At 38.9% G+C, this 25830-nt stretch overlaps 1 protein-coding gene across 14 annotated transcripts in view; it reads right to left on the reverse strand.

Moving 5' to 3' along the window:
• The window catches only part of LOC141399446 (smoothelin-like protein 2), a 130466-nt gene that overhangs the window by 41132 nt on the left and 63504 nt on the right, over nt 1–25830 (reverse strand). For 6 of the 14 annotated variants that reach the window (XR_012411844.1, XM_073978188.1, XM_073978187.1 and 3 more), the window contains 8 exons: nt 25196–25544; nt 22712–25129; nt 22361–22654; nt 11211–21533; nt 6781–7004; nt 6470–6707; nt 2821–3072; nt 2575–2756 (listed from right to left, as the gene is read on the reverse strand). Coding sequence is in view for 13 of the 14 variants with exons in the window: in XM_073978188.1 (XP_073834289.1) it covers nt 2575–2756; nt 2821–3072; nt 6470–6707; nt 6781–7004; nt 11211–21533; nt 22361–22654; nt 22712–25129; nt 25196–25544 (14280 nt within the window). In the remaining variant the exon portion in view is untranslated. The remainder of the gene's footprint in view (nt 1–2574; nt 2757–2820; nt 3073–6469; nt 6708–6780; nt 7005–11210; nt 21534–22360; nt 22655–22711; nt 25130–25195; nt 25545–25830) is intronic. The other 8 variants (XM_073978194.1, XM_073978191.1, XM_073978193.1 and 5 more) reach the window with 4 other exon arrangements.

The following is a 25830-nucleotide window of genomic DNA, read 5'->3' on the forward strand; positions in this document are numbered from 1 at the left end:
CACCAGTCATTTCAGTTGGCCACCGTATAATTTAGAGCTTTTGGACCATTATATCAGTATGCTTGGACTTGCCCACGAAAAACAAAATAACCCTTCTATAAAAATGTCCAAAGGATCCTCGAACAGACCTTAAACTGCACTTAAACAAAAATGTGCAACTGAGGGAGGTATACCTTAAGGGGTGGGCCGATATAGTCCATATTAGAAATTTATCTAAGATTCACAGAGTGTTACTGCCTTCGAGAGTTATTGTGCGCACAATTTTAGCGAAAAGTTTTGAACTTTTGTTGGGGAGGTACCCCAGGGGGTGGACCGATATGGCCCATCTTAATATAATTTTGGACAAAATATTGCGAATACCAAATTTTGCGCTCTAGCCAGCCAGACAGACGTACGGACATTGCTAAATAGACTCCAAATTGTCTGAAACATACTTGGGGTCTAAAAAATTATTTCAATAAGGCACATTTGGTCGTATCAAAGTATATATCCCCCCCAAGTATGTTTGTACGATATCCGTTTCAGACAATTTTGAGTAGATCTAGCAATGTCCGTCCGTCTGTCTGTCTGGCTGGTGCGCACGATAACTCTCGAACTGATCAATCGATTCGGTTCAAATTTTTGGTATCGAAATATTTTGTACAGATTCGATTTAAGTTCGAAGATGGGTCCCAAACACAAAATTTCGGAAAAGTTTAGTTTAGGACCTGGTCTCGAATCGCTTTGATTTTTGTTTACGCAAGTTGTATTCGTTGTCCTCTATACAACGCTGTACGTTTCATTAGGGCCAAGTCCATACTTCCTCAGAAAATAGCCTGAAAGTTACACAAAACCCTATGACACCGTGTGCAGTGGTTGGAGCGCAAGATAACTCTCGAACGGATCTGCCGATTCGGTCCAAAATTTGGCTTTCATAATATTTTGTCCAAACTTAGTTAAAGTTCAAAGATGGATTATATCGGTCCACTCCTTCCGGTACCTCCCCCACAAATGTTCGAAAATGTTCGGAAAATTTGTGCGTACGATAACTCTTGAAGAGAGTAACCGATTTGGTCCATACTTTGCACATTATGAAATTTCTACCAGACTTAGATGAGGTTTCAATATGGACTCAATCGGTAGTTGAAAAACAAACCCTATGACACCATGTTTATGGGAGGAATAAGTTCACTTTAAGACCTGCAATTGAATTACTTTGATTTTTGTTGAAGCAACTTACATTCGCTGCCTCAATTACGATGGTAAAAGTTGTTTCTGGGACAAGTCCATACTTCTTGAGAAAACAGCCCGAAGGGTGTAAAAACCCCCTATGGCACCCCTATGGTCTATGTCGGTCCATTCCTTTAAGTACCTTTTCCGCAAATTTTTTTAACTTTAATCCTATTCAACATTTTTGTCGGTTCATACGACCAAAATTTTGAAACCCCTTAAATACATAAGTTTTTTGTGAAAAAAACGTTTCAATTTGCACAGGATGAGGGTATATCTCTGTCGGCAAAGCCGACTGTTCCTTTTTACTTGTTACCTAATGTTTTCGAAGATATCGTTATCAGAGCAATCCCCTAAACATACTGGTAAGATGACAACATCTTTGAGGACCAAGGTAATTAGAAAAAGAAGATCGGGTCCATCCTGGTCAGTGTTGATAACTTAGAACCCTGGAAAAGACGTTTCTTTGGAAGCGAGGCCACATATGCATCGAGTCATTCGTTTAATTCAAGGCTAGGCAAAATGCCCACTGAGAGCAAAAAACTTTGGGGTATGTTTTCCTTTTTTATCTTTCGCGACAACTTCAGACGATCTATATATATTCCAATGGTTTAATATTTACGACGTTTTCTACTCTCCTACGGTTATATGACGGATTCGACATTTACATATTTTGGCGGGTGAATACCTAATAAATTGTATTACGAATCATTTGTGGCAAACATATTCAATTAATCCGAAAAAAACGTCATAGCATTTCTCGTGCCGATATCGTAAGAATAATAAGAATTGTTTGACGTCTAATTTTAACATGGAATATTCCATAAACGTTAGCATAAATCTTGTACTCGTACATACATACATAGATATACATACATATGTATGTATTTATGTAATTCACAAACATCCAACATAAAAACGTTTACAAACAACCATGAATACAAAAAAATGGCTGGTGGGCAATCTGAAAATAGATTTTCTTTGAGTTTGCACAAACTTTTCGTACATTGAGGAAAATGCTTTACACATGGAAATTCTCAATTAGATGGAAATTTGAAAGAGAAAATATCAAGATAACGAAGACAAAAAAGTGAGTTTAAGAGAATTGTATACATATAGGAGAACTATAGAGGAAATGCTGCCGGTTGGGTATAGGAATTGCAATTCGTCTTTTTTAAACACAATTTGCAAATTTTACAATAGATAACAAAATCCGAAATTATTGGTCATATTTTTATTGTGTATATCTAAACTACCTCATAAGTCATATTTATGGTTTCCAAATTCTACTTAAATTTTATTTAATTTTAATTTAATTTTATTAAATTCTATTTAATTTTAACAAACTGTTCCCCCATCACTTACCTCGTGTTTTGCTGGTTGTGTTCCGCCACTTGTTGTCGTTGTTATAATTTTCGTTTCTCGATTTACGGTCGGTATAGTTGGTATTGTCGATTCGACGCCTCTCATTATTATGCTAGCACCCAAGAATTTATTCAACAAAGCCCTGGCTTCCTGATCCTCGGTGGTGTCACCTTCTTCAACAACTAAAAAGGAAGAATTTAATTACAAATACAAGCAATTTATAATATTTTTCAAGTTTCCACTTACCATTATCGGCATTTCTCATGCGTTGCAGGACATCATCAACGCTGGTGATAACTTTTTCTTCACCTTTGGTATTTAAAAATGATCGCGACGATGATGATTTTGTTGAAGTGACTTTCTTAAATTCGCGTTGTGTTTTTTTAATAGATTCCGTTTCACTTTCACTCTCTACGATGTAATGTTCACCAGCTTCCACTCGACATTCGTCCTCTTCCCCCTCGGTGTCCCTGTGCAATGTTTTGCTTTCATAATATTCTAAGGGAAGAAATTGGTTAGGTAGGTGTCAAAGTATATAAGGAAGAGATAAATAAGTCATTGCATAGCAATTGTATTTTGGGAGCTATATTTCTTTTACACTCTACCCAAGTTGAGTCAACGATTTTTCGCTCCTCTTAACAGATTGTTATGATGACGGCATCTTCGTATGAACTAGCACCACCAAGCGAGGCCACATAAAGCCTCAATATCAAAAAAACACCCTTCTCTGTGATACTTTGAGGTCCTTTTACTTCCCGTCAACTTGAGAATATTCTCATGCACTTTATAACATCGGACTTAACTATGTTGATTAATGAAGGTAATATTGCAAAACCCCAACAAATTAGCTTACTTTCAGAGCTACGGAACCTATTTAAGTAATAGTTGAAAAGGTTATAGCTTAAAATAGCATGAGGATATATAGGTTGTAGTATTCTATTTACCGAAAACCCGTTATGGATGGAGCTCTTCTACTTATCGAAGCCACCTTTAGTAATGTTCTGTCGCCAAAAGAGTCTTTTCTTCATGAGGTATTTTCCTTACAGAAAGGGCTTTAGTTGGTTTTCTTTGTAAAGAAGAATCCTGAACGTGTTTTATATCCCCATTAGGAGGTCTCCTATTTATAAAAATTCCTCTTGGTCTTAAAAGGCGCTATGTTTGTATAAGACCAAATTAAGAGGTGCTAAAGATCCCCTTAAGAGGCACCATATTTATATAAGATCCCCTTAAGAGGTACTATATTTATATAAGACCTCCTTAAGAGGCGTTATATTTGTATAAGACCTCCTTAAGAAGTGCTCTATTTGTATAAAACCCTTTATAGAGGTGTTATATTTGAATACGACCTCCTAAGGATGTGTTATATTTGTATAAGACCTCCTTCAAAGATGTTATATTTGAATAAGACCTCCTAAGCATGTGTGATATTTGTATAAAACCTCCTTAAAAGGTATTATATTTGTATAAGACATCCTTAGGAGGGGTTAAATTTGTATAAGACCTCCTTAAGAAGTGTTATATTTGTATAAGACCTCCTAAGGAGGTGTTATACTTGTATAAGAGGTGTTATATTTGTATAAAACCTCCTTAAGAGGCGCCATATTTATATAAGATCCCCTTAAGAGGTGTATAAGATCTCGTTAGGAGGAGTTAAATTTGTATAATACCGACTTAAGAGGTGTTATATTTGTATAAGACCTCCTTAAAAGGTTTTATATTTGTATAAGACCTCCTTAAAAGGTATTATATTTGTATAAGACATCCTTAGGAGGGGTTAAATTTGTATAAGACCACCTTAAGAAGTTTTATATTTGTATAAGACCTCCTAAGGAGGTGTTATACTTGTATAAGAGGTGTTATATTTGTATAAGACCTCCTTAAGAGGCGCCATATTTATATAAGATCCCCTTAAGAGGGAGAGAAGTCTCCCTTGTCCCGTATGGGATGTTGTGGAACAATGTTTTTTTTTGTTTTTTTCCCCTTAAGAGGTGTATAAGACCTCCTTAGGAAGAGTTAAATTTGTATAAGACCGCCTTAAGAGGTGTTATATTTGAATAAGACCTCCTATACATGTATAAGACCTCCTTAAAAGGTATTATATTTGTATAAGACATACTTAGGAGGGGTTAAATTTGTATAAGACCACCTTAAGAAGTTTTATATTTGTATAAGACCTCCTAAGGAGGTGTTATACTTGTATAAGAGGTGTTATATTTGTATAAGACCTCCTTAAGAGGCGCCATATTTATATAAGATCCCCTTAAGAGGGAGAGAAGTCTCCCTTGTCCCGTATGGGATGTTGTGGAACAATGTTTTTTTTTTTTGTTTTTTTTTCCCTTAAGAGGTGTATAAGACCTCCTTAGGAAGAGTTAAATTTGTGTAAGACTGCCTTAAGAGGTGTTATAAGACCTCCTATACATGTATAAGACCTCCTTAAAAGGTATTATATTTGTATAAGACATACTTAGGAGGGGTTAAATTTGTATAAGACCTCCTTAAGAGGTGTTATATTTGTACAAGGCCTCCATTACAGGTGTTATATTTATAAAAGACCTCCTTAAGAGGCGCTATATTTATATAAGATCCCCTTAAGAGGTGTTATATTTATATAAGACCTCCTTAAGAGGCGGTATATTTGTATAAGACCTCCTTAAGAAGTGTTCTATTTGTATAAAACCCTTTTAAGAGGTGTTATATTTGAATAAGACATCATAAGAATGTGTTATATTTATATAAGACCTCCTTCAAAGGTGTTATATTTGTATAAGACCTCCTTAAAAGGTATTATATTTGTATAAGACATCCTTAGGAGGAGTTAAATTTGTATAAGACCGCCTTAAGAAGTGTTATATTTAAATAAGACATCCTAAGCATGTGTTATACTTGTATAAGACCTCCTTAAGAGGCGCCATATTTATGTATATAAGATCCCCTTAAGAGTATATAAGGCCTCCTTAGGAGGAGTTAAATTTGTATAAGACCGCCTTGAGAGGTGTTATATTTGAATAAGACCTCCTAAGCATGTGTTATATTTGTATAAGACCTCCTTAAAAGGTATTATATTTGCATAAGACATCCTTAGGAGGTGTTATATTTGTATGAGACCTCCTTAAGAGGTGTTATATTTGTATAAGACCACCTAAGGAGGTGTTATACTTGTATAAAAGGTGTTATATTTGTATAAGACCACCTAAGGAGGTGTTATACTTGTATAAGAGGTGTTATATTTGTATAAGACCTCCTTAAGAGGCTCCATATTTATATAATATCCCCTTAAGAGGTGTTATATTTGTATAAGACCTCCTTAAGATGTGTTATATTTGTATAATACCTCTTTAAGAGGTGTTATATTTGTATAAGACCTCCTTAAGATGTGTTATATTTATATAATACCTCCTTAAGAGGTGTTATATTTGTATAAGACCTCCTTAAGATGTGTTATATTTGTATACTACCTCCTTAAGAGGTGTTATATTTGTATAAGACCTCCTTAATTATATTTGTATAATACCCCTTTAAGAGTTGTTATATTTGTATAAGACCCCCTTAATAGGTGCTACGTTTATTTAAGGTCTCCTTACAAGGTGCTATATTTATGTAAGATCCCCTTAAGAGGCGCCGTATTTATATAAGCTCTCCTTACAAGGTTCTTCTTCTTTATTTCCAATTAACTCCTTGGGAAGCATAGGACCTTTACAAAGTGTTTCCAAGCTATTCAACAAGGTGCTATATTTAAATAAGATCCCCTTAAGAGGCGCCATATTTGTACAAATCCCCTTAAGAGGGAGGACCATATTTATATACGATTCCTACATTTTATATTCTGTAGGCATGGAAAGTTAGATCTGTCGTACGCGATAAAACCTTTTTACAATTTTCAATCTTCCAAACTTACCATTATTTTCAGCATCCATATCATCATTGTCCCGACTTTGTTTGCGTGAATTAGTGCGCAATATTAAACCCGCCTTAGGATAATTATTTGTCTTTTCCGCAACCATCGAAGACGATTCTTTCTGCAGGAATTTCTCACTCATTTCTTTGACCGAACCACGACGTACATATTTTGTTGTTGATGATTCCAAGAATTCCTCTGGGCTAGAACGTACCGATGTTATTGTTTTTGTTTTATACTGCAAAGAAGTAAAAGCGGGTAAAACAGTTAATAAAGAAGGGCTTCGAAGAAGACAAAACCAAATTACTTACAGTTGAATTATTACCAAATGGTGATTCATCATCGGACTCTTCCAATTTGTCATGCTTAATTGATTTCATTGTTGTCGAGGTGGTGGTTGTTGCTTCTTTGACTTTTTCTTTAATGGCCTCCAACTCATCAGGATTTGTTGAATAAATAATTTCTTTGCGTTCCACAATCGGTTTGGATTTATTATCCGAATAGTATTTCTCTTCCACAACATAGCCAGTGACTTCTAGATGACGGGGAGGAAAGGTGAAACAAATTTTAGTTTAAATTTTTTTTAAATAAACGGCTTTTTTTGAGTAGAATTAAAATAATAACCACGAAAAAAATTGTTCGATTCCACACGCAATGTGCAGTCGCGTAACGTGTAGCATAATATTGGGTGTGAGGACAATTTTCTTTTTATTTTTATAAACACATCGATCATTGTATCTTATATTTCTAATATTCAGTTCAACTCAAAATCTTTCTTTTATTCTATTTAAAATTTTCAGTTTTGCGAAGTTTCACCAAATGAAGGAATTGACTAAACACACGGTCCAACAAAAAACAGTCATCGAGGTCTATTTCTTTAATATCAAAGTCTTTCCTAATCACTAAATTATACCTTAAATGTTGTATTTCAATAATTTTTAGCTAACAAAAAGTTTTTATTTGCCAGAAAATTGCCGTAAAAGTACGTTGACTTTCAGTTTTGTTGGACCGTGTGTACTATGCTTAAGTTGACAATAAATATTAATGGTGACAATTTTGGGCATAAGTTTCCCACCTTTTTATTAAAAAATACTGTAATACGGAAGTAACTGTAAACGTTTAGTAAACCGTTTTCATTAAAAGCCTCAATCAATCGAAATAAGCTATCTCTGAAGCATCTATTTTTAGACCCTTCACAGACATTGTCCACAAATTGTATTCAAAGTTTCCATTTCTCATATTTCTATTCATCAAAATTTTGCTTCCCCTCCTTTAATTTGCATGTTGAATAAAAAATATCAACGGTTTATCTTATCATTTTTTTATTTATCTTCCGTGAAAGGTCATCCAAAGAAAAAGTCTTCGTTAACAGTCGTCTTATCTTGATTATTACAGAATAATTAAGTAATTCAACTGCCAACAACAATAACAACTAAAAGCGGAATGAATGGTGGTCATGGGAAAGAATTTACTTTCTTTAAATATTCCAAAGAGGGGAGAATGAACAATCGGTCAACTGTGAAGCAAAGCCTTAAGGTGTAACTTTTTTTCTAGAAATTCTAAGAAACCACGAAATGCATTAAAATTCAACCTGCATTTTTTATACAAAAAATTGAGGGTGTATTCAATCATTCATATCCAACGCCTTTTGTAAGAGATATTGTTTTTCATGAAGTTTTTTTTTGTGGTAGCAACATTCCTATGAAATTACGTTTGATGGCCTATTTGGAGTTATTAGAGCGAAATTCAAATAAGATTAGGAATTTAAAAATGTGAGAAACACTGAATATGGACATACAGGAATGGGTCATACGTTTAGAATAAAACGGTTATTTCTGGAAATATAAATTAGTGATAATAAACTATCAGATATGAGAAAAAGGCTGAATATGTATTGGTGCCCCGTAAAACTACACATTACAATGACCCTTACTGACTCATCATTAAAACAGGGCATGCCAAAAAATCTACAATTCGTGGATTTTTTAAAAATATATTTTAAGGAAATTCAAAACTTGGATTTAAAAAAATCTATAAAACGTGGATTTTTTAAAAATATTTTTTAAGGAAATACCAAATTGGGTTTTGAAAAAAAAATCAACAAAACGTGGATTTTTAAAAAAATATATATTTTTTAAAGAGATGCAAAACGTGGATTTAAATAATCTACAAAACTTGGATTTAAAAAAATTACAAAACGTGGATTTTTAAAAAAATATTTTTTTTACAGAAATGCAAAACGTGGTTTAAAAAAAATGTACAAAATATGGATTTTTGAAAAATATGTTTTTAAAGAAATACAAAACGTGGATTTAAGATTGCTTAAGTCTGGAGTATTCCCCCATCATTACTTTCATTACATCATTACTTTTTTTAAAGAATAACAAAACGTGGATTAATAAACAATCTTTAAAAAACATTTTTTTTAAGAACTACAAAACGTGGTTTTAAAAAAATCTACAAAATGTGGATTTTTAAAAAAAATTTTGTTTTTTTTAGAAATTCAAAAACGTGGATTTAAAAAAACTACAAAATGTGGATTTAAAAAAAAAAATATTTTTTTCAACGAAATACAAACGTGGTTTTAAAAAAAAAATCTACAAAATGTGGTTCCCATTTGTAGTTCCCTGAAGATGATTGGAGACTCCAATCGAAATATTGGAAAATAAAGAAACTATATAAAATTCAACACCCGATTTTTATTTTCAAAAAGCCTGTAGCCGAAGAATACCAATAATAATAACTTTTCAAGTAAGGCGAACGATTTTCAATTCAAAAAATATATATTTTTAAAGAAATAAAAAAGTGGATTTAAAAAATCTACAATAAATTGTTAAAGAAAAACAAACGTTTATTTTATTAAAAAATATTTTTTTAAAGAAACATAAAACGTGGATTTTTTAAAATATATTTTTCAAAGATCTTAGGGCTTTAACCGTGGATTTAAAAAAGTATATTTTCAAAACGTGGATTTTTTCTAAAAATTTTTTTAAAGCCCTACAAAGCGCGGATTTTTTCAAAAGTGGGAATTTAAAAAAAGATAATTTTTCAAAACGTGGATTTTTAAAAAAATATATTTTTTGCAAAACGTGGATTTTTTTTAAATATTTTTTTAAAACATGGAATTAAGAAAAATATTTTTTTAAACATGGATTTAAGAAAAATATTTTTTAAAACATGGATTTAAGAAAAATATTTTTTTAAACGTGGATTTTTTGAAGAAAAAAATATTTTTTTCAAAACGTGGATTTAAAAAAATGCATTTTTTTCACAACGTGGATTTAAGAAATATAAATTTTAAAAACGTGAACATTTTCAAAAATTTTTTAACAAATGGATTTTTAAGACTGGAAATTTTTGAAAAACTGGATTAAAAAAATATATTGTTAAGGACCTAAAACTTAGATCTTTCCAAAAAACAATAATAACAATAATAATCAAAACATGATTTTGAAAAATAATTTTCATAGGCATGCAAAGGGCAACTTTTTTGAAAAATATTTTGCAAGGGCCTGCGAAACGTGGATTTTTAAAACCTATTTTTTTAAGTTGATGAACGTAATTTTAGGAGGAATATTTGTTTCACGTTTGTGATAAATGATTGACTAATTCTATGATTGATCATCGTGATAGTCAGGATCGCAAGGACTATCTTCGATACAAATTTCAAAACAATCCTCGGGCAAAACTTCAACTGCTCTAAAGGGACAAATTTGAGAATGATGTTCCGAAAGGAGTTGTCCATCTTTGCACACAATTTAAATTTGAGATATATCTAACAATGTGCCAAGGTTGGACCAATATCAGTCACACATTTGGATAGTGATTGTGTCACCAGCCATTTTAGTTGGCCACCGTAAGATTTTTTGAGCTTTGGGCCATTTTGGTTCAGCCCTTAAACTGCACTTAAGAACATTTTGATCTTTTGTGAGGGAGGTACCAGAATGTGTGGTGCTTCCAAGAGTCATCAATTATTTTAGTTGGTGTCGAAAGGGATTTTTAGACCCCCGAAAAATATATCGAAACGACCCGAGATATGTCCCTGAAACGATCTGTTGCCAAAATAATTTGAAATTTTAAACTCTTGTTGGGGAAGGGACCGAATCTTCCAAATTAATCAAAGTTTGGACAAAATATTACGAGTTTTGTATATTACAAAGTTTGGATTGAATCGCCTCCCCTCGAGATATATATATATATATATATATATATATATATATATATATATATATATATATATATATATATATCGTGTGCACCAGCCAGCCGGATGGCCAGGATAAAACGACTCCAAATAGTCTGAAAGAGATTTTATCCAATCGCACTTGGGGTCCAAAACTATATTTTCGTATCCTTTTAGCCTAAAGGCTGAAGGTAGAATAAACAATGTGACAACATAGCAAACAAAATAGTCAAAAAGGTAAGATTTCGGCTCAAACTCGAACGTGCATATCAGATATTTATTTATTAATATTTTTGCTGGAACTTTGCTTCGAACTCGAATATATATTTTGTAAAAGAAGTAGTGGACATGCTCCTACGTTACTGACCCATTACAAATATCGTTTAAAATTGTATTTCCTCATTTTCTGATTATGGTAATTTCTCTGACTATTGTTAACTCGTATCTAGTACATTACAGTTACATACATATTTATGTGCACAGACACATCTGCACTTCGTTTTATTTAAGAAAATACAATTTTACAAATCTATTTCTTAATTTTACAATTCTACATACCTTCTGTTGTTTCACAGGTCGGCTCCACCGTGGGTGGTGTCTTCTTCTTTTTCAAAGCCCTTATGCCAAAGAGTGGTAGACCATTTTCATCGGTTGGACCAATGCCATAGCTTGATGTAATGCAATCATCTTCGATGTAGGAAGATTTTGTGCTGCTGAGTTTCGATTGATTCACACTGCTGGAGGAAGATTTCATGGTACGGCTAACACTGGACGATGATACTCTTGAATCGCTGGAAGGTTTCTTGGGTGTGGGTGTGGTGGTAGAAGGAGATTTTAGAATATTTTTACGATCAGCCCAAACTGGTGCTTTAGATTCTGGAGCATTTGTTTTCACAGGTCCGGCTGGGGTACGTTTTGGTTGTCTAGATGTAAGCAAAGTTTGTTGTTGTTGTTGCTCAGTAATAATGGTTTTACGTTCTGGACTTCTTGGAGACACCTTACTTGCCAAGGGTTTCTTACCCTGGGGCGAAGTGGTACGTGGAGATGAAGAAGTAGGTTTATTTGCTTGTTGGCGATCTGGAGAAGATTGTGGAGATATGGATTTTCTTGATGTACGTCTGTGTGTGGTTTCCTTTTTATAGGTTTGTTCCTCTACCTCGGCACTGTCATATTCTTCAGAGACTTCAGTTTTAGTGCTTGGCCCCCTAGGCAAAGTGTCCACTTCCTCCTCATCATCATCAATGGGATAGTGGGCCTTGGGTTTTCGTATTTTTGGTGACGATTCCCTCCTGTAAATCTCTTCCACTTGTTCCACATTTTCATATTGCTTCTTCTTCAACTCTTTCACTTTGATTTCTTTGTGTTGAATTTCTGTTACAACTGGACTGGGACTGCGTTCATGGCTTCTGCTGCACACCCGCGTCTGGGTCAAACGGCTCTGGGGACTAATACTACGTTCACGGGGACTTGAATATTTGGAATCAGGACTTTCAGTGCGCCTAGTTACCGTTGTTGCCTTTGTGGTGCGAATACGTTCTGGTGAAGTGTGGGTCGACGACGAATGCCTCTCTTCCCGGTGATGTTCCTCTTCTTTGTAATAATATTGCTGTTGTTGCTTTTCTTCTTTTTTGCTTATGACTTGAGCAGCGCCGGATGGTTTTGTTTTATTATCCCTCATTGTTGTGGTGGTGGTGGTCGTAGTCTGTTCCGTGTTGCTCATATTTTTCTTGACCAATCGGATTTGGGCTCGAATACGTCTTCTCAGCTCGTATGAGGTAACAGTTTCCAACAATTTCTCCAATATCACCAAATCAAAGATCTCCTCAATCTTATATTCCTCTGTTGTTTCGGTTTCCACATCTAATACCTCGGAGCGAGGTTTTTGTGGTACATCAAACTTGACTTGGCTATTGCGATCTGGAGCATCATCATCATTGCCCGATGGACGACGTGTATAATTCGTTTTATTTATTTCCAAGGAATCACGTCGAATGTGTTCCAGCGAACTCTTGGTGTGATCCATATACGATGGTCTTCTTCCCGTACTAGGACTGCTACTGGCCGCCGAGGTTGGTCTCTTCGGCAAGGGTTTAGTTTGGTTGTTGTGATTTTCAAACAAACTTCTACGAGCTGCCACCGATTCGGTAATCATGGTTTTCGGTTTGTACGGTGTTTGTCCTGGTGTTTTCTTAATGGGCGGACGATTTTCTAAAAATGATTCATTAGTTTCAGTGGTACTGGAGAATATTTTGTTTGCTGTGGTGCTGTGTTTGAGTAAAGTGCTCTTCTCGGTTAGATTTACGGGGTGATCTTTTGTGCTCTTACTAGGTGAAGAAGGTGTTGGGGATGAGCCCATTGAACCTGGTGTCATTTCTTTCATTTTTGGTCGGACTGTGGGAGATTTCGTTGAGGAGGTTGTTGGCTCTTTGCGAACGTTATTGTTGATGGTCGATTGTTGTTTTGTCTTTTTAACTATTTCTTCTTCTTTCGTGTGGCTGTTCGTTGACCGTACTGTTGTGTCAGAGTTAATGATCAGTTCTGTCTCACTATCGTTGGGCACAACCTCTTCAACTACCTGAAATTCCTCAACATAGTCGACGTTGTCGTCGTCGCTGACAGCGACATCGTCGTCGCGGTCGGCTTCAACTCGTCTGTTTGGTTTCAGATTCTTAATGGTGGTGGTTGTCGTCGTCGTTCGTCGTTGTTCGGTTGTGTGCATTGGGGACTTTTTGACGGGCATTGTCGACTGCGGTGACTGTGGAGATTTTTTGGGCCCGTTAATGCTTGGCTGTTGTTTGGGTTTTTGTTTGTTGATTGTTGTGCTACTTTTAACTGACGTTTCGTTTTTGTTACTGCTAACCCGGTAATCGGAATCAGTGTCTGGATGTGTGCGCCGTTGTTGGGGCGATTGTGTATGCGGCTGGCGTTTATTAGCTGCATTAGTAGTGGTGGTGGTGATTGTAGTGGTGGTCGTTGTAGCAGTTACCTTTGGCGATTGCTTTGGTTTTACCTGTGGCCGTTGTGGTTGTTGTTGTTGCTGTGGTGTAGATTGCCTGGATTTCTCCGAATCTTTCATTGCCGGTGACACATACCTGGGCTGAGTTTTGTTGACTTTGCTGCCGGCAGTTGGCGTTGTTTTTGTTGGTCTGGTTGACGTTGGCGTTGTCGTTGGTTTTGTGCTGCCAACTCGATTTTTGCTGTTATCAAAGACAGATGGTCTGGCTAAAATATCTTTCTGACGACGTTCCTCCAATCGAATGGTATGCATGGCAGTGTGGGGTATTAACTCTTCATCGTCATGATCGTCATCATCATCATCATCATGGTCTTTGTTAACGTCATTAATATGCGGTGCATTGCGATGATCCTCATTATCATCATCATTGTCATAATGATCCTCAAGTGGACGACGTTGTTTTACAGCTGATGTCTGGTCACGACGATGACTCACAAATTCCTCAGCAGTGGTTTGGCTGCTTACAAATTCCTCATGCATCGTTGTGTCATTACGATGGGTGTGCTCCTCTGTGGTCGGCTCGCCCATATCACTTTGACGTGAAATATGTCGGGATATGTGTCTAACCAGCTCGGGTGACTTTTGTGGTTCACTTGGAGCCAATTTAACTGTTGTAAATGGGCATTCAGTGGCTTCTAGGTCATCTTCGTCATCATTGTCGGTATCCCCACGGAATTTGTTGTCTTTTGGTTTCGAGTCACGTGCCGTGGTAATTGTTGTCGTTTGTTTAGTGCTGAGACTTTCGGCACTCTTTATGAACTTATCGACCTTTTCGTCGACGGTCAGCAAACATTCATCGTTGTCGGGCACACGTGTCTTGTCATCGAATTCTCGGTGGAAGGGGCTGGAAGTTTTGGGTTTCTTAACTTCTTCCGCAATATTTTGGAATCTATTAACTTTGTCGTGGACACTTAGCAGACATTCATCGTCGGTAATGACAGTTGTGGGGTAAGATTTTTCAGATAGCGAAGGATAGTCCAAGCTTGCAGGAGCTTCCACTAGGGGTGTACACAAAGAGTCATCATCCTCCTCCGAATAGGTTTTACGCTGCACTTCGGTAATGTGGCAACCCACGTAGCTGTTGTTTTCCTCTTCGAAAATGGGTATGTTCTTAATGACCGGCTTGCGTTTGGGTTCATCTTCAGGTTCTTGCACCACATCAGGATATCTTGGCTTACCGGTATCCAAATGGGCCGGCACCGGAGTGGGTACTATTTTATCGGGTGAGGGTTCCCTTGAGCTCTTGGCATGTTGGATGTCAATTATGACATTTTCCATATCCTCACTGCTTACCAAACGATCGGTGGCACTAAGATTAATGGTCTTGGTGGCGAAACATTTATTCGGACGTCTATGATCTGCACTTGGTTTGGGTGTTGTTCTCTTTTCTGGAGTTGGTGTTAAAATCCTTGGCTTATCAGCATCATCCTCAGGTTTCTTTTGAACCTTTATGTAATTCTCACTGGTGGAACGGGACATTTTGGTGTCCTTATCCTTGCGTGTTACCCGGTGGACTGGGGCCGATTCTTTACGTTCTGTTACGGGCATTCTTCTCGGCAACTTTTCCGGCAATGTGGTGGAATCAATGATTTCCTTATAAACGGAATCCTTTGTTTTCTTTGTTGTTGTTGTGTCCGCTGATTCGGTGTGTTCGATAATGATTTCAGTATTAACGGAAATATTACTTGATCTGCGACGTTCGGTAAGGCGATTGGGGCTTGTTTCTGGCGATGAGATGGCATCAACTTGATCGGGTTTCTTGGTGGTGGGTTTGTCTTTGCGCACCGAAGATCTCAAACGATCCTTAATGGTTTCGGGTTCTTTGGGGGTCGTGGACTTGGTTGGTGTTTTCTTGGGTGTTTCGGAAGTAGGTTTGGTTGGTGTTTTATTTAAAGATTTCTTTGTGGTTTCAATGTTTTTATCAACCTTTTTCGTTTTGGTAACTTCAATTGTTTCAACAAATCTTTCAGGTTCTGAGTCGCTTGTGGTCTCCGGGAAATCTTTTTTAACTCCCGTCACATAAACCTTCTCAGTTGTGATAAATTCCTCATTAAGATTTGGTTTTCGAGGACTACTTCTGGGTTTTTCTTTTGGCCCTTGTTGTTTAGGTGATTCCGGCTTGGTTGGTGTGCTTGTTTTCTTTGTCACCTCAACCTTGGACCGTTTTTCTGTAATTTCTCCAACTCGCCTTGAGGGTTCCTTATCCACAGTCATTGGTCTTGTGGGTGATTTCGAAGTGGGTTTCCTGGTGGTTTCAATTCTTTTGTTGGTCACCTCAATTGTTTCAAAAGAACGATCTTTTGGAGATCCATACACGGGAGACTCTGATTGTCTTGTGGGAGATTTGCTGGTCGGTGAGGTTTCTTTGCGTTTCTTGGTGATTTCAATGGTTTTGCTATTAACCTCATGAGGCTGTGGTTTCTCTGGCTCCGATTCACTTGCCGTATCGGGATAGTCCTTGTTGACCCTTGTGACAAATACCCTTTCGGTGGTGATGAATTCTTCATTGATATTCGTCTTATCCTGGGGTAATGTAATGGAATCGGTCTTTGTGGGTTGGCGCTTTTGTGGTTCAGGTTTGGTAAAGTCCGTTTGTTTTGTGACGACCACAGATTCATATTCAGAGTCTTCTGTTAAGGTTGCTCTGTCCGGAGATCTTGATGAGGGTTTGTGTGGAGCCACCTTGGGACTTCTAGTGGGTGATGGAGAAGTAGGCTTCCTTGGGGTATCGTATGTCGAAGATTTAGGCATGGAGCTTGGTTTCTTTGTGGTTTCTGTTACCCTGGTGGGTGATCTGGATGCTGTTTTCTTGGTAATGTCCGTTTGTTTGGTTACAACCACAGATTCATATTCAGAGTCTTCCGTTAAGGTTGCTCTTTCAGGAGATCTAGAAGAGGGTTTATGGGGAGCTGCCTTGGGACTTCTAGTGGGTGATTGAGAAGAGGGTTTTTTATGGGTTTCGTAAGTTGGTGATTTCGGCCTGGAGCTTGGTTTCATTGATGTTTCGGTAGTTATTTCGGTTATCCTTGTGGGTGATCTAGAGGTTGTTTTCTTGGTAATGCCAGTTTGTTTGGTTACAACCACAGATTCGTATTCAGAGTCTTCCGTTAAGGTTGCTCTTTCGGGAGATCTAGAAGGCTTTTGCGAAGTTGGTTTGGTACCTCTTGATGGTGACTGAGATGTTGGTGATCTCGGCCTGGTGCTTGGTTTCTTTGTAAACTCATTAATAACCTCCACTGTCTCATAAGTCGTGGTCGAAGTTGTAGGTGATCTAGAAGATGGCATCTTCTTGGTAGGTGAAGGTGACCTTATGGGTTGACTTGCTCTCCTTGTTGTCTTTTCGGTAATCACATCAACTGTTTCAAAAGTGCTGTCCCTCGAAGTCCTTTGTGGTGATCTGGAAGAAGGTTTCTTAGTGTCCAAAGTTGGCGATTTTGGTCTGGTGGGTGATTTAGAACCTGGTCTGTGTGACATCTCCGTGCGTTCGTTAATCACTTCCACAGCTTCATAAGTGCGATCTTTAGGCTTGCGTTGAGGAGAAGTGGATGGTGATCTGGAAGAAGGCTTATGCGGCTCACCAGTTTTTGGTTTACGTTGGGGCGAAGTAGATGGTGATCTGGGACAAGGTTTCTTTTCTCCCCCACTTGGAGAAATTGATTTTACAGGAGATCTAGAAGTTGGTTTCTTGGTAATAGTTTCTGTAGTCACAGTGACTTGTTCATAGCCACTATCCTTGGGAGTTCTTTGAGGTGACCTGGAAAAAGGCTTCTCTGTTGGTGATTTTGGTCCTTTAGGTAAATCGGAGGTGATTTTCCGTTTTACATCAATATGAGATTCTTTAGTCACCTCTTCAGTTTCATAGGTGATATCCTTTGGCACCCTTTGGGGTGACCTTGAAGAAGGTTTCTTGGTATCATAAGATGGTGATGTTGATCTTGTTGGCGATCTTGACGATGTTTCCTTAACAACATCAACTTTTGTCTTTTCCGAGCGTTTCTTGGTTACTTCAATGGCATCTTTAAATGTTTCCTGGGGTTCAGGTTCAGAATCACTTGGCAAGTGCTGCCCTACATCTTCCGTAACATACACCTGTTCTGTCCTTGTTGTTGTTTTATATTTCTCAGGAACCTTGGGTGATTTCTTGGTAACATCAATGATTTCTGTCTCAGTTGTCACCTCGATGGTCTCCTCCTCATCTTCTGGATAGGTGATTTCTGGTTCCGAATCACTAGAAGTCTCTGGGTTATCCTCTTCAGAAGGTTTCTTTCCAAGAGGTTCTTCGGGAGACTTTTTGGTGGTCAATGTCTTCTTAATACTGCTTATAGACAAAGGTTCGTCGTCGTCGTCATCACAATCCTCAATTTTCACTTCGAATGTGGTTTTCTGGATTGTTTCTTTTTGAGTTACTTTCTTCTTATCAACTTCTTCCAGCAAGTCTACGGGACGTTTTTTGTATGCCCCAGGTGTATTGCCATAAGTTTCCATGCCTAGAATTTCACGACAACGCTCTTCAAATGTATCCCGGCGTGTGGTGCCCTTTTTAATGTAACTGGGGGATTGGGCTGGTTCTGGTTCGGGAGCCTTGGAGATAAAGGCGCCATCCGGTCTCTCGGGTTGAGTATCAATGAAAGTTTCATGTACAGTAGTGTGCTGAGTGGAAGTCGTAGTCTTGATAGAGGGTGTCTTGTCATCCTCGTCTTGAGGATATTTGGAGGTTGGCTTCTTAGCACTTGTATAATCCTTGGTGTCAGGTCCAGTTTCTTCTTGTGGCGTTTCAGGGTAATCGGCAAGTTTAGCTTCATATGGTTTAGGCTCACGTTCCTCCGGTTGTTTTTCACTTGGATGACCTATTGTTTTGGGTTCAGTATATTTTGGTTGTTTAGGCGAAGTTGTATAAGGTACAGAATCCTTCGGTTTTGTGGGTTGCTTTTCAGCTTCAATGAACTGTTCGTGAATAGTCGTCGTAGTAGTTTTTTGGGTGGTATCGTCGTTCCGTATATATTGTTCTGCTGTGGTTTCGTACAGACTAGGCCTGGAACTTTTAGGGGTAGGTTTTTTATCTTTTGGTTCTTTGGGAGTCGTAGGTGTAAAATCTTCCTCATCGCCTTTATCCAATTGAGGTTTCTTGGGTTCCGTTGATTTTGGTTCGGATTCCTTAGGCTCCCGTGGAGATTTTTCAGTTTCTTTAGGATATTTAGAGAATGGTTTCCTATCCTTTGTTTCCGGTTCTTTGATATCTTCGGGTTTCTTTGGTTCTTCCCTGGGATATTTGCGTTCCTCTTCTATAAATTTGTCATGTACAGTTGTGGTAACATTCTTCTGGGTTATAAGGGTGGTGTCATCATTGCGAATATATTTTTCGGCTGTGGTTTCATACAAACTGGGTCTTGTGGGCTTGGGCGTCTTGGAAATGGGTTCATCAGTTTGCTGAGGATATTTGGAAGTTGTTTCGGGTTCTTTATCATCCTCTTCAGTATCAGGCTGTTGTTCTAAAGTCGTATATGAAGGCTTTTTATCTTCTGGTTTCTTCGGCTCTTTGGTGGTCTTGTAAATTTCATCTTCCAGCACAATGTCGAATTCTTTACGGGTCTTGACATTTTTGTTGCTTGTTTTTATGGTTATCTCACTTGTAAGACGTTCTTCTTCGGTATCGTAGGGATATTCGGGTTTACCTTTTGGTTCGGGTTTGCTAGGTTTTTGCGAGGGCTGATCTTTTGTTCCCCTAGGAGTTGGGCCTGATTGTGGCTTATCGTGAGGATATGTTTTTTCAGGAGACTTCCTGCTTTGTTCTTCTGGTTGTTTAGGAGATTCCTTATCTCCTGTAGGATATTCCCTATCAGGTGACTCGTAAGGATATTCCCTTTGTGGACTTTTTCTAGTTGGTTTATCCTCGACCAAGAAGTCAATTTCTTGACGGGTTTTGACATTTTTGTTGCTGGTTTTTATGGTAACCTCACTTGTAAGACGTTCTTCGTCTTCTTCCGTATCGTACGGATACTTGGATTCAGTTTTTGGTTCTGGTTTGCCAGGTTTATGTGAGGGTTGATCTTTTGTTTCCCAAGGACTCTTACCAATTGGTCCCGATTGTGTGCGATCGTAAGGATATCTTGTTTCAGGAGCCCTCCTGCTTGGTTCTCCTGGTTGTTGTTTATGAGTTACCTTATCTCCAGTAGGATATTCCCGATCAGGTGACTCGTATGGATATTTCCGTTGGGTACTTTTCCTTGTTGGCTTATCTTCCACCACAATGTCAAATTCCTTACGGGTCTTGACATTTTTGTTTGTAGTTTTTATGGTAGTCTCACTTGTAAAAAGTTCATCGTCTTCGTCAGTATAACAAGGATGTTCGGGTTCCAAAGGAGCTTCAAAACAGGGTTGAGGTTTATCAGTTTGCTGTTTAGGTTTTAAGGGATATTCCCTTTCCGGGGATTCACTTCTTGCTTTATCTGTACCTTGATAGGGATATTCCCTTTCGGGACGTTTACCAGTTGTCTTCGATTGTTGCTCCTCTTCAACCATGATGTCAATTTCTTTGTGGGTCTTGACATTTTTGCCGGTTGTTTTTATGGTTATTTCACTGGTTATACGTTCCTCTTCTTCTTCGGTATCATAAGAATGATGTGGCTGCAATGGGGTTTCTTCACCTGGTAGTGGATATTTGGGCCTAGCTTGTGGCTTATCCCGAGGATGCGTGGGCTCAGCAGGTTTTGTCTTTTCTCCCGATGGATATCCTTTTTTTGGAGATAATCTTTCGGGTTTATTTGTACCTTGTACCCTACTTGGTTGTGCCTGAGGTTTATCATGACTTTCGAAAGGATATTCACGGACTGGACTCTTGTCACTTGGCCGTGGCTGTGGTTTTACTTCATCTTCCTGATCACGAGGTCTGCTGGGACTCTTACCAGTTGGTGTCGATTGTGGTTTATCTCTACCTTCATAGGGATACTCACGAGTGGGACTCTTAGTGCTTGGTCTAGGTTGGGGTTGCTTTTGTGGTTCGAGAGTTTCCTGACCTGTCACTTCAGTGTATTTTGTTGTCTTTGTTTTGATAACTTCAGTTTGTTTCAAAATTTCAGGTTTGCTGGGTTTGCGAGTTATTTCTGCCGGTTGCTTTGGACCACCGGGTTGTTTGGGTGCAGTTTTCATGGGCGCAGATTTGCCCGGTTGTGTAAGCGTGGTTAGAGATTTTCGAGGACTTTGTGAGGGTGCGGATGGTGTGCCCTTTGGACTTTGTTGAGTTGGAGTTTTGGGTGCTAGCGGTCCAGTTTTTTCTGGTTCGTTACGTTTAATTGGACGTTTCGTATCGGTGGTCATGGGTCGTCCACTGGATGGTGGAGTACGACCCGCTGGGCCTTGTGGTTGCTTTTCGTGGGTTATCAATTGTTTGGTCGTGGTTTTTACATTACGTGTTGCAGAATCAATATCTTCGTAGATATGATGATCTTCCGAAATGAAGACCTCATCATCTGGGTGACGAGTATGGGGAGTATCACGAGATGGTTTACGTTGGGACACCACCGTTGTGCGTTCCTCCCTATCAATGTCCATCACCTGTTCGAAGGTATTTTCCCTATTGACAGTTCGAGGTTCATCACTACTATCATAGGGCACTGTTGGATGGCCAGAAAAGACCTTGTCAGGCCTTATCCCGCCAGGGTGTGTTGGGTGCTGATCTCTGGAATTTGGTACATCTTTGAAGCCAATTGGTGATTTGTCGCGGTGATCTGTCTGGGGTGATGATCGAGATGATGGAAATGATGACTGTGGCTGATCATCGTCACCCAGGGGACTTTTACTTTTACCGGATGATGGATATGGAGGACTACTTCTACTACTTGGTGCTGGTGATGATCGGGGTGATGGTTCTGTTTCGGAAATTATTCAATTATAGTCTTCACCATTTGATTTGTTTTAAGTGTTTTATTGTAAAGTTTTTTTTCTGTTTTTATTTGTTTAGTATAAATTTTTGTTTAATTACATTCTACATACAAATACATACAAAACAAGTCATACATACATAGGGAATACAGATCAAATATTCTACTACTACTACTGCACTTAGATGCTATGGTTAATAATTGGTTTTTATTTCTTCCAAAAAAATTAGTTACAAATTTCTCAAATTCTACATTTTGTGTGATTATGCGATTAAGTTGTTGTTGTATTTGTTGTTGTTATTTTGTTGCTAAATACATAAATATGTTAGCAGGCATAGGGTATACGATTATATATGTATATGTGAAGTTAGTTGGACCTTAAACTAATCGGATTAGATTGTTGTTGTTGGTGTTGTGAGGTATGTTCATGCGATCCAAAACTGTCCAAAACTGTTGTGAGATTCATGAGTCAATCAATTTCCATTGAATTTGGAGATCCCATGCCATGTGCTGTTGTCCAATTTATCGCAAAAACCACGTGTAAGTGAATTTTTTGAGGTTAATTACCAGGACCATGCTTAGGGCTCTTCGCCACCTTGCAAATCAAAAATCAAGAGGGACAGGTATTAGAAAAGAGGAGGAGAAGTACATAGGAATAGTTGAAGTGAGGGAAGAGTGAAGAAACATTAGAGCAGAACATTGGATTTTGAGGTTAACAGAAAAAGTTGATGTAATTTCTGGGTCAGCCATTTGTAATTTAGGCCAGTTTTAACTTCTCTAAAGACCTTTTTCAGTTGTTCCTTATCTCTTCTTACCCGCTTTTTGGCTAGTGATCTTTTCATCTTTACACGGACCAAGCAGAGAATATGCTTTCTTAATGCATGGCTCCTCAATAACCTCTCTCATCAGTGGCATTTGTTGTTGGATTTTGATGGCCTGGTTGTCGCCTATGGTCTTTTTGCTAATGGTTAGTGAAGAATCTGGGTTAATGGGATAGGTGGATAGATTATCATTTGTAGCGGAAGAGGAGAAGGAAGAGATATTTTTGTTGTTGTTGTTTTTGGTGGTGGTAGTAGTAGTATGCTCTTGGTGGTGGTGGGGTTGGTTATCTGGAGAACACATGTTTCCATTTACTTTCACATATGCTTAGGCTTAGGAATGCGTACCTGATTTCGGCACATCTTTAACGGGCGCTTTGCTGGTCACTGTTTTGGTTGTTGTGGTGGTGGTAACGACATTCTTTCCTGGTGAAGGTGATTTGGTACCACGTGGCGAGGACGAGGAAGTCACTCGTTCGGTCACCACTACAGTCTTACCACCCACAGTTCTTGGTGGTGTTTGACGAGTCACAGTGGTGCTGCTAATACGGCTAGTTTCACTGTCATGAGAACCTTCGCGCATATCACGTCTGAAAGTTTTCGTCGAAGAGACACTGGAACGTGGCGTGTGACGTGGACCATCAGTACTATAGCTATCGCGTCTAGTTTGATCAACGGGTGATGAACTGCGCAACGAGGCAGCAAATGCCCGGTGAGCAGCATCAACCTCCTTTTCCTTGTATATAACACGCTCCGTGGCTTCAACGGTTGGTGATGGTTTCTTGCTGGGTGTCGACTGGGCAGTTTGTGTCTTCACAGGTGAAACATATTGTCTCTCTGGAGTACTGCTTGGCCGAGTTGTTGTGTCTCTAGCTGAAGGGAAGCCGTGAGTAGAATAATCTGGTTGGTTGGTTGGTTTCTGGTTATCTCGGGTTGAGGGGAAGCCATGGTTGGTGGAGTAATCTGGCTTAGTTGGTGAGCGCACAGATGGAAAACCTTTTTGAGGCACTTGATCTAAAGGGGTTCCAGGGGTGGTCACAGTATATTTGTCACTGATATATTCCACATCGACTGGTATGCGGCGCACAGGACGACCATCATCTCCCAACACTTCAGTTTCAATAATACGTTCGGCATTGGTGTTGTATTTTGTGGTGTGTGACTTTTGGGTGGTGACAATAACCTCCCCATCTGGGGTGGTGATAGTTTTAGGAGCTCCACCACTGGGTTGCATGGCTGCCGACGACGGAGACGAATGTGGATAACCCTGAGGTTGCGATTGGGGTCCTCTTACCGATGGAAAGCCTTGAGTAGAATAATCTGGACTGGTTCTAGGCTGCGAATGATGGGGTTCCCTTACCGAGGGAAATCCATGAGTGGACAAATCTTGATTTGTCTTCGTAGTGGTTACATCTGCAATCTGTTCATAACGATTATCATCGGTGGTGCGGACATCAGTTTCAATGATACGCTCCGAATTGGTTTGATTTTTCACAACACGCTTCTTTTCCGAACTGACAATGATTACCTCTCCATCTTCAGTGGGGATACGTCTCTCAGTGACTGTGGGCTCGTATTCGCCACGTACTGGAACAAGCGCCTCCCTTGGAGGAGAAGTCATTTTTTGCGATGGACTTGTCTGGCTGGGATGCATTGCCTGTGGTCTATGATTGGCAAATTCTTGGGTTGGTTTATTAGGTCTCACCGAGGGAAAGCCATGGGTGCTGAAATCATTTGTTACCGGTTTGGGACGTGGAGCACCACTTGGTCCAAAATGGCCATCATCATATTCGTGTATGGTTTCCGAAGTGGTTTCAGTGGAAAATTTACGGTTCGAAGTTTTCGTGGTCGAGTACTTGGTCTCGACGGCATCATCAGTGGTGGTTGTGTGACGACGCACAGTTTCGGCATTGTCCACAACATCATCACTGGGACGTCTTAACCGATCAGAAGGTGGTTGGCCCTGATAGTTTTTTGGCTGTTGATAATTTTGCTGAGAATCACGTCTCTGGGTATTGTTGGTATTTGTTGCCGTCTGCCTAGTACTGGTTTTGGTGTGACTGGGAGCTGGTGTGGGAGTGGTTTCTTCGGTCTCATAACGTTTATTGCGCACAATGGTACCATCGGGTAAACGCTTTACAGTTGTAATCATTTTCACATTCGGCTTGGGATATTCCACAGTGCTGGAGATAACTTCACCTGGTTGAGACATCAAATATTGGACATGTTGTTGATATTCTGGTGAGGCCTTATCCATGTCGACATAACGTTTGTTCTGTTCACTGGTCTCATTGGTTTGGACATTTTGAGAAGTGTTGGTTTCTTGACGATTGCGATTGTATTGTTCGGTCTGTTGGGTGTATTGTTGGTGTTGTTGTTGATCATCATAGTGTTGGGGTTCATAACGTGGTTCGGCTTGGGTGGGACGCTGTTGATATTGTGGTGGTTGATATTGATGGGGTTGTTGGGGTGCGGAATCCATTAAATATTTGGGTTGATGATAATCCACGGGTTGGCCATTTTCATATTCCGTTGTCGAGGACGATTGGAAAACCTTCGAGGAGGAGGTTGATGTCGATGAACTGGTACGTATTTCAGTGCGTCCAGAGTTCTCATCGCCAATGACAACCTTTTCCTGCAAATGGGTATTGGAACTTTCCGATGCTTTCTTGACGAAGTTCTTGTCATCACCCTCTTGCATGGCCATGGAGCGTTGTTCGTTGCGTCCTTTAAATTCGGCAGTACCACCATTGATGTTCTCCACACCTAGAAAGGGGAGAAGAGGTGGTAAGTTAGCAATGAGGTTATCTATCCATTAAAATATCTACTTACCATCTGTGGTGGCAATGGTTTCAGCCCGAAAACCCCTACCATCAGGGGTAACCTCCGACGATGATTGAACATTCCATCCAGTACTGCTGGGATTATTCAAGGCCATCGATTGAAATTTCAACTCAGATGGACTAATGGAATCACGAATTTCCTTCGATTTTAAACTCTGGAAACTTTGATCACCAAAAGATTCCCCGTGACTGGGCGCCAGGGGATCTTTGCCAAAACCAGCAACATTATTATCCGCCATTATGTCGAACTGATAGAGATCACGCAGTCTAGACTCACGTAACTTGTACAACTGCGAACGTATTTCCTTTTTACGATTGACGTCTTCGGATTGCTGCCACTAAGAAGGAAGTGGGAAAAATAGAAATGTTAGAGGATTTTGAGTAATGTTGATAAGTTAATTTGTAGAAGTAGAATTAACAGGAAACAAGTAAGAAAGTATCAGTCAGGCTTTTCCGGCAGAGATATACCATCAGCCTATGTGAATTTAAACCTTCATCTTAGGACAGATCGAATGTATTTAGAGTCTTTTCAAAATTTTGAGGCCCTTATTGGACATTTGAACTTGCCGACAAAAATGTGGATTAGGATTAAAGTTCAAAAGTGTTATGGAGAAGATACTTAAA

This window comes from Musca autumnalis, unplaced genomic scaffold (assembly GCF_047663935.1).
Source record: "Musca autumnalis isolate F117 unplaced genomic scaffold, ASM4766393v1 scaffold_3, whole genome shotgun sequence".
Taxonomy (NCBI): Eukaryota; Metazoa; Arthropoda; class Insecta; order Diptera; family Muscidae; genus Musca; species Musca autumnalis.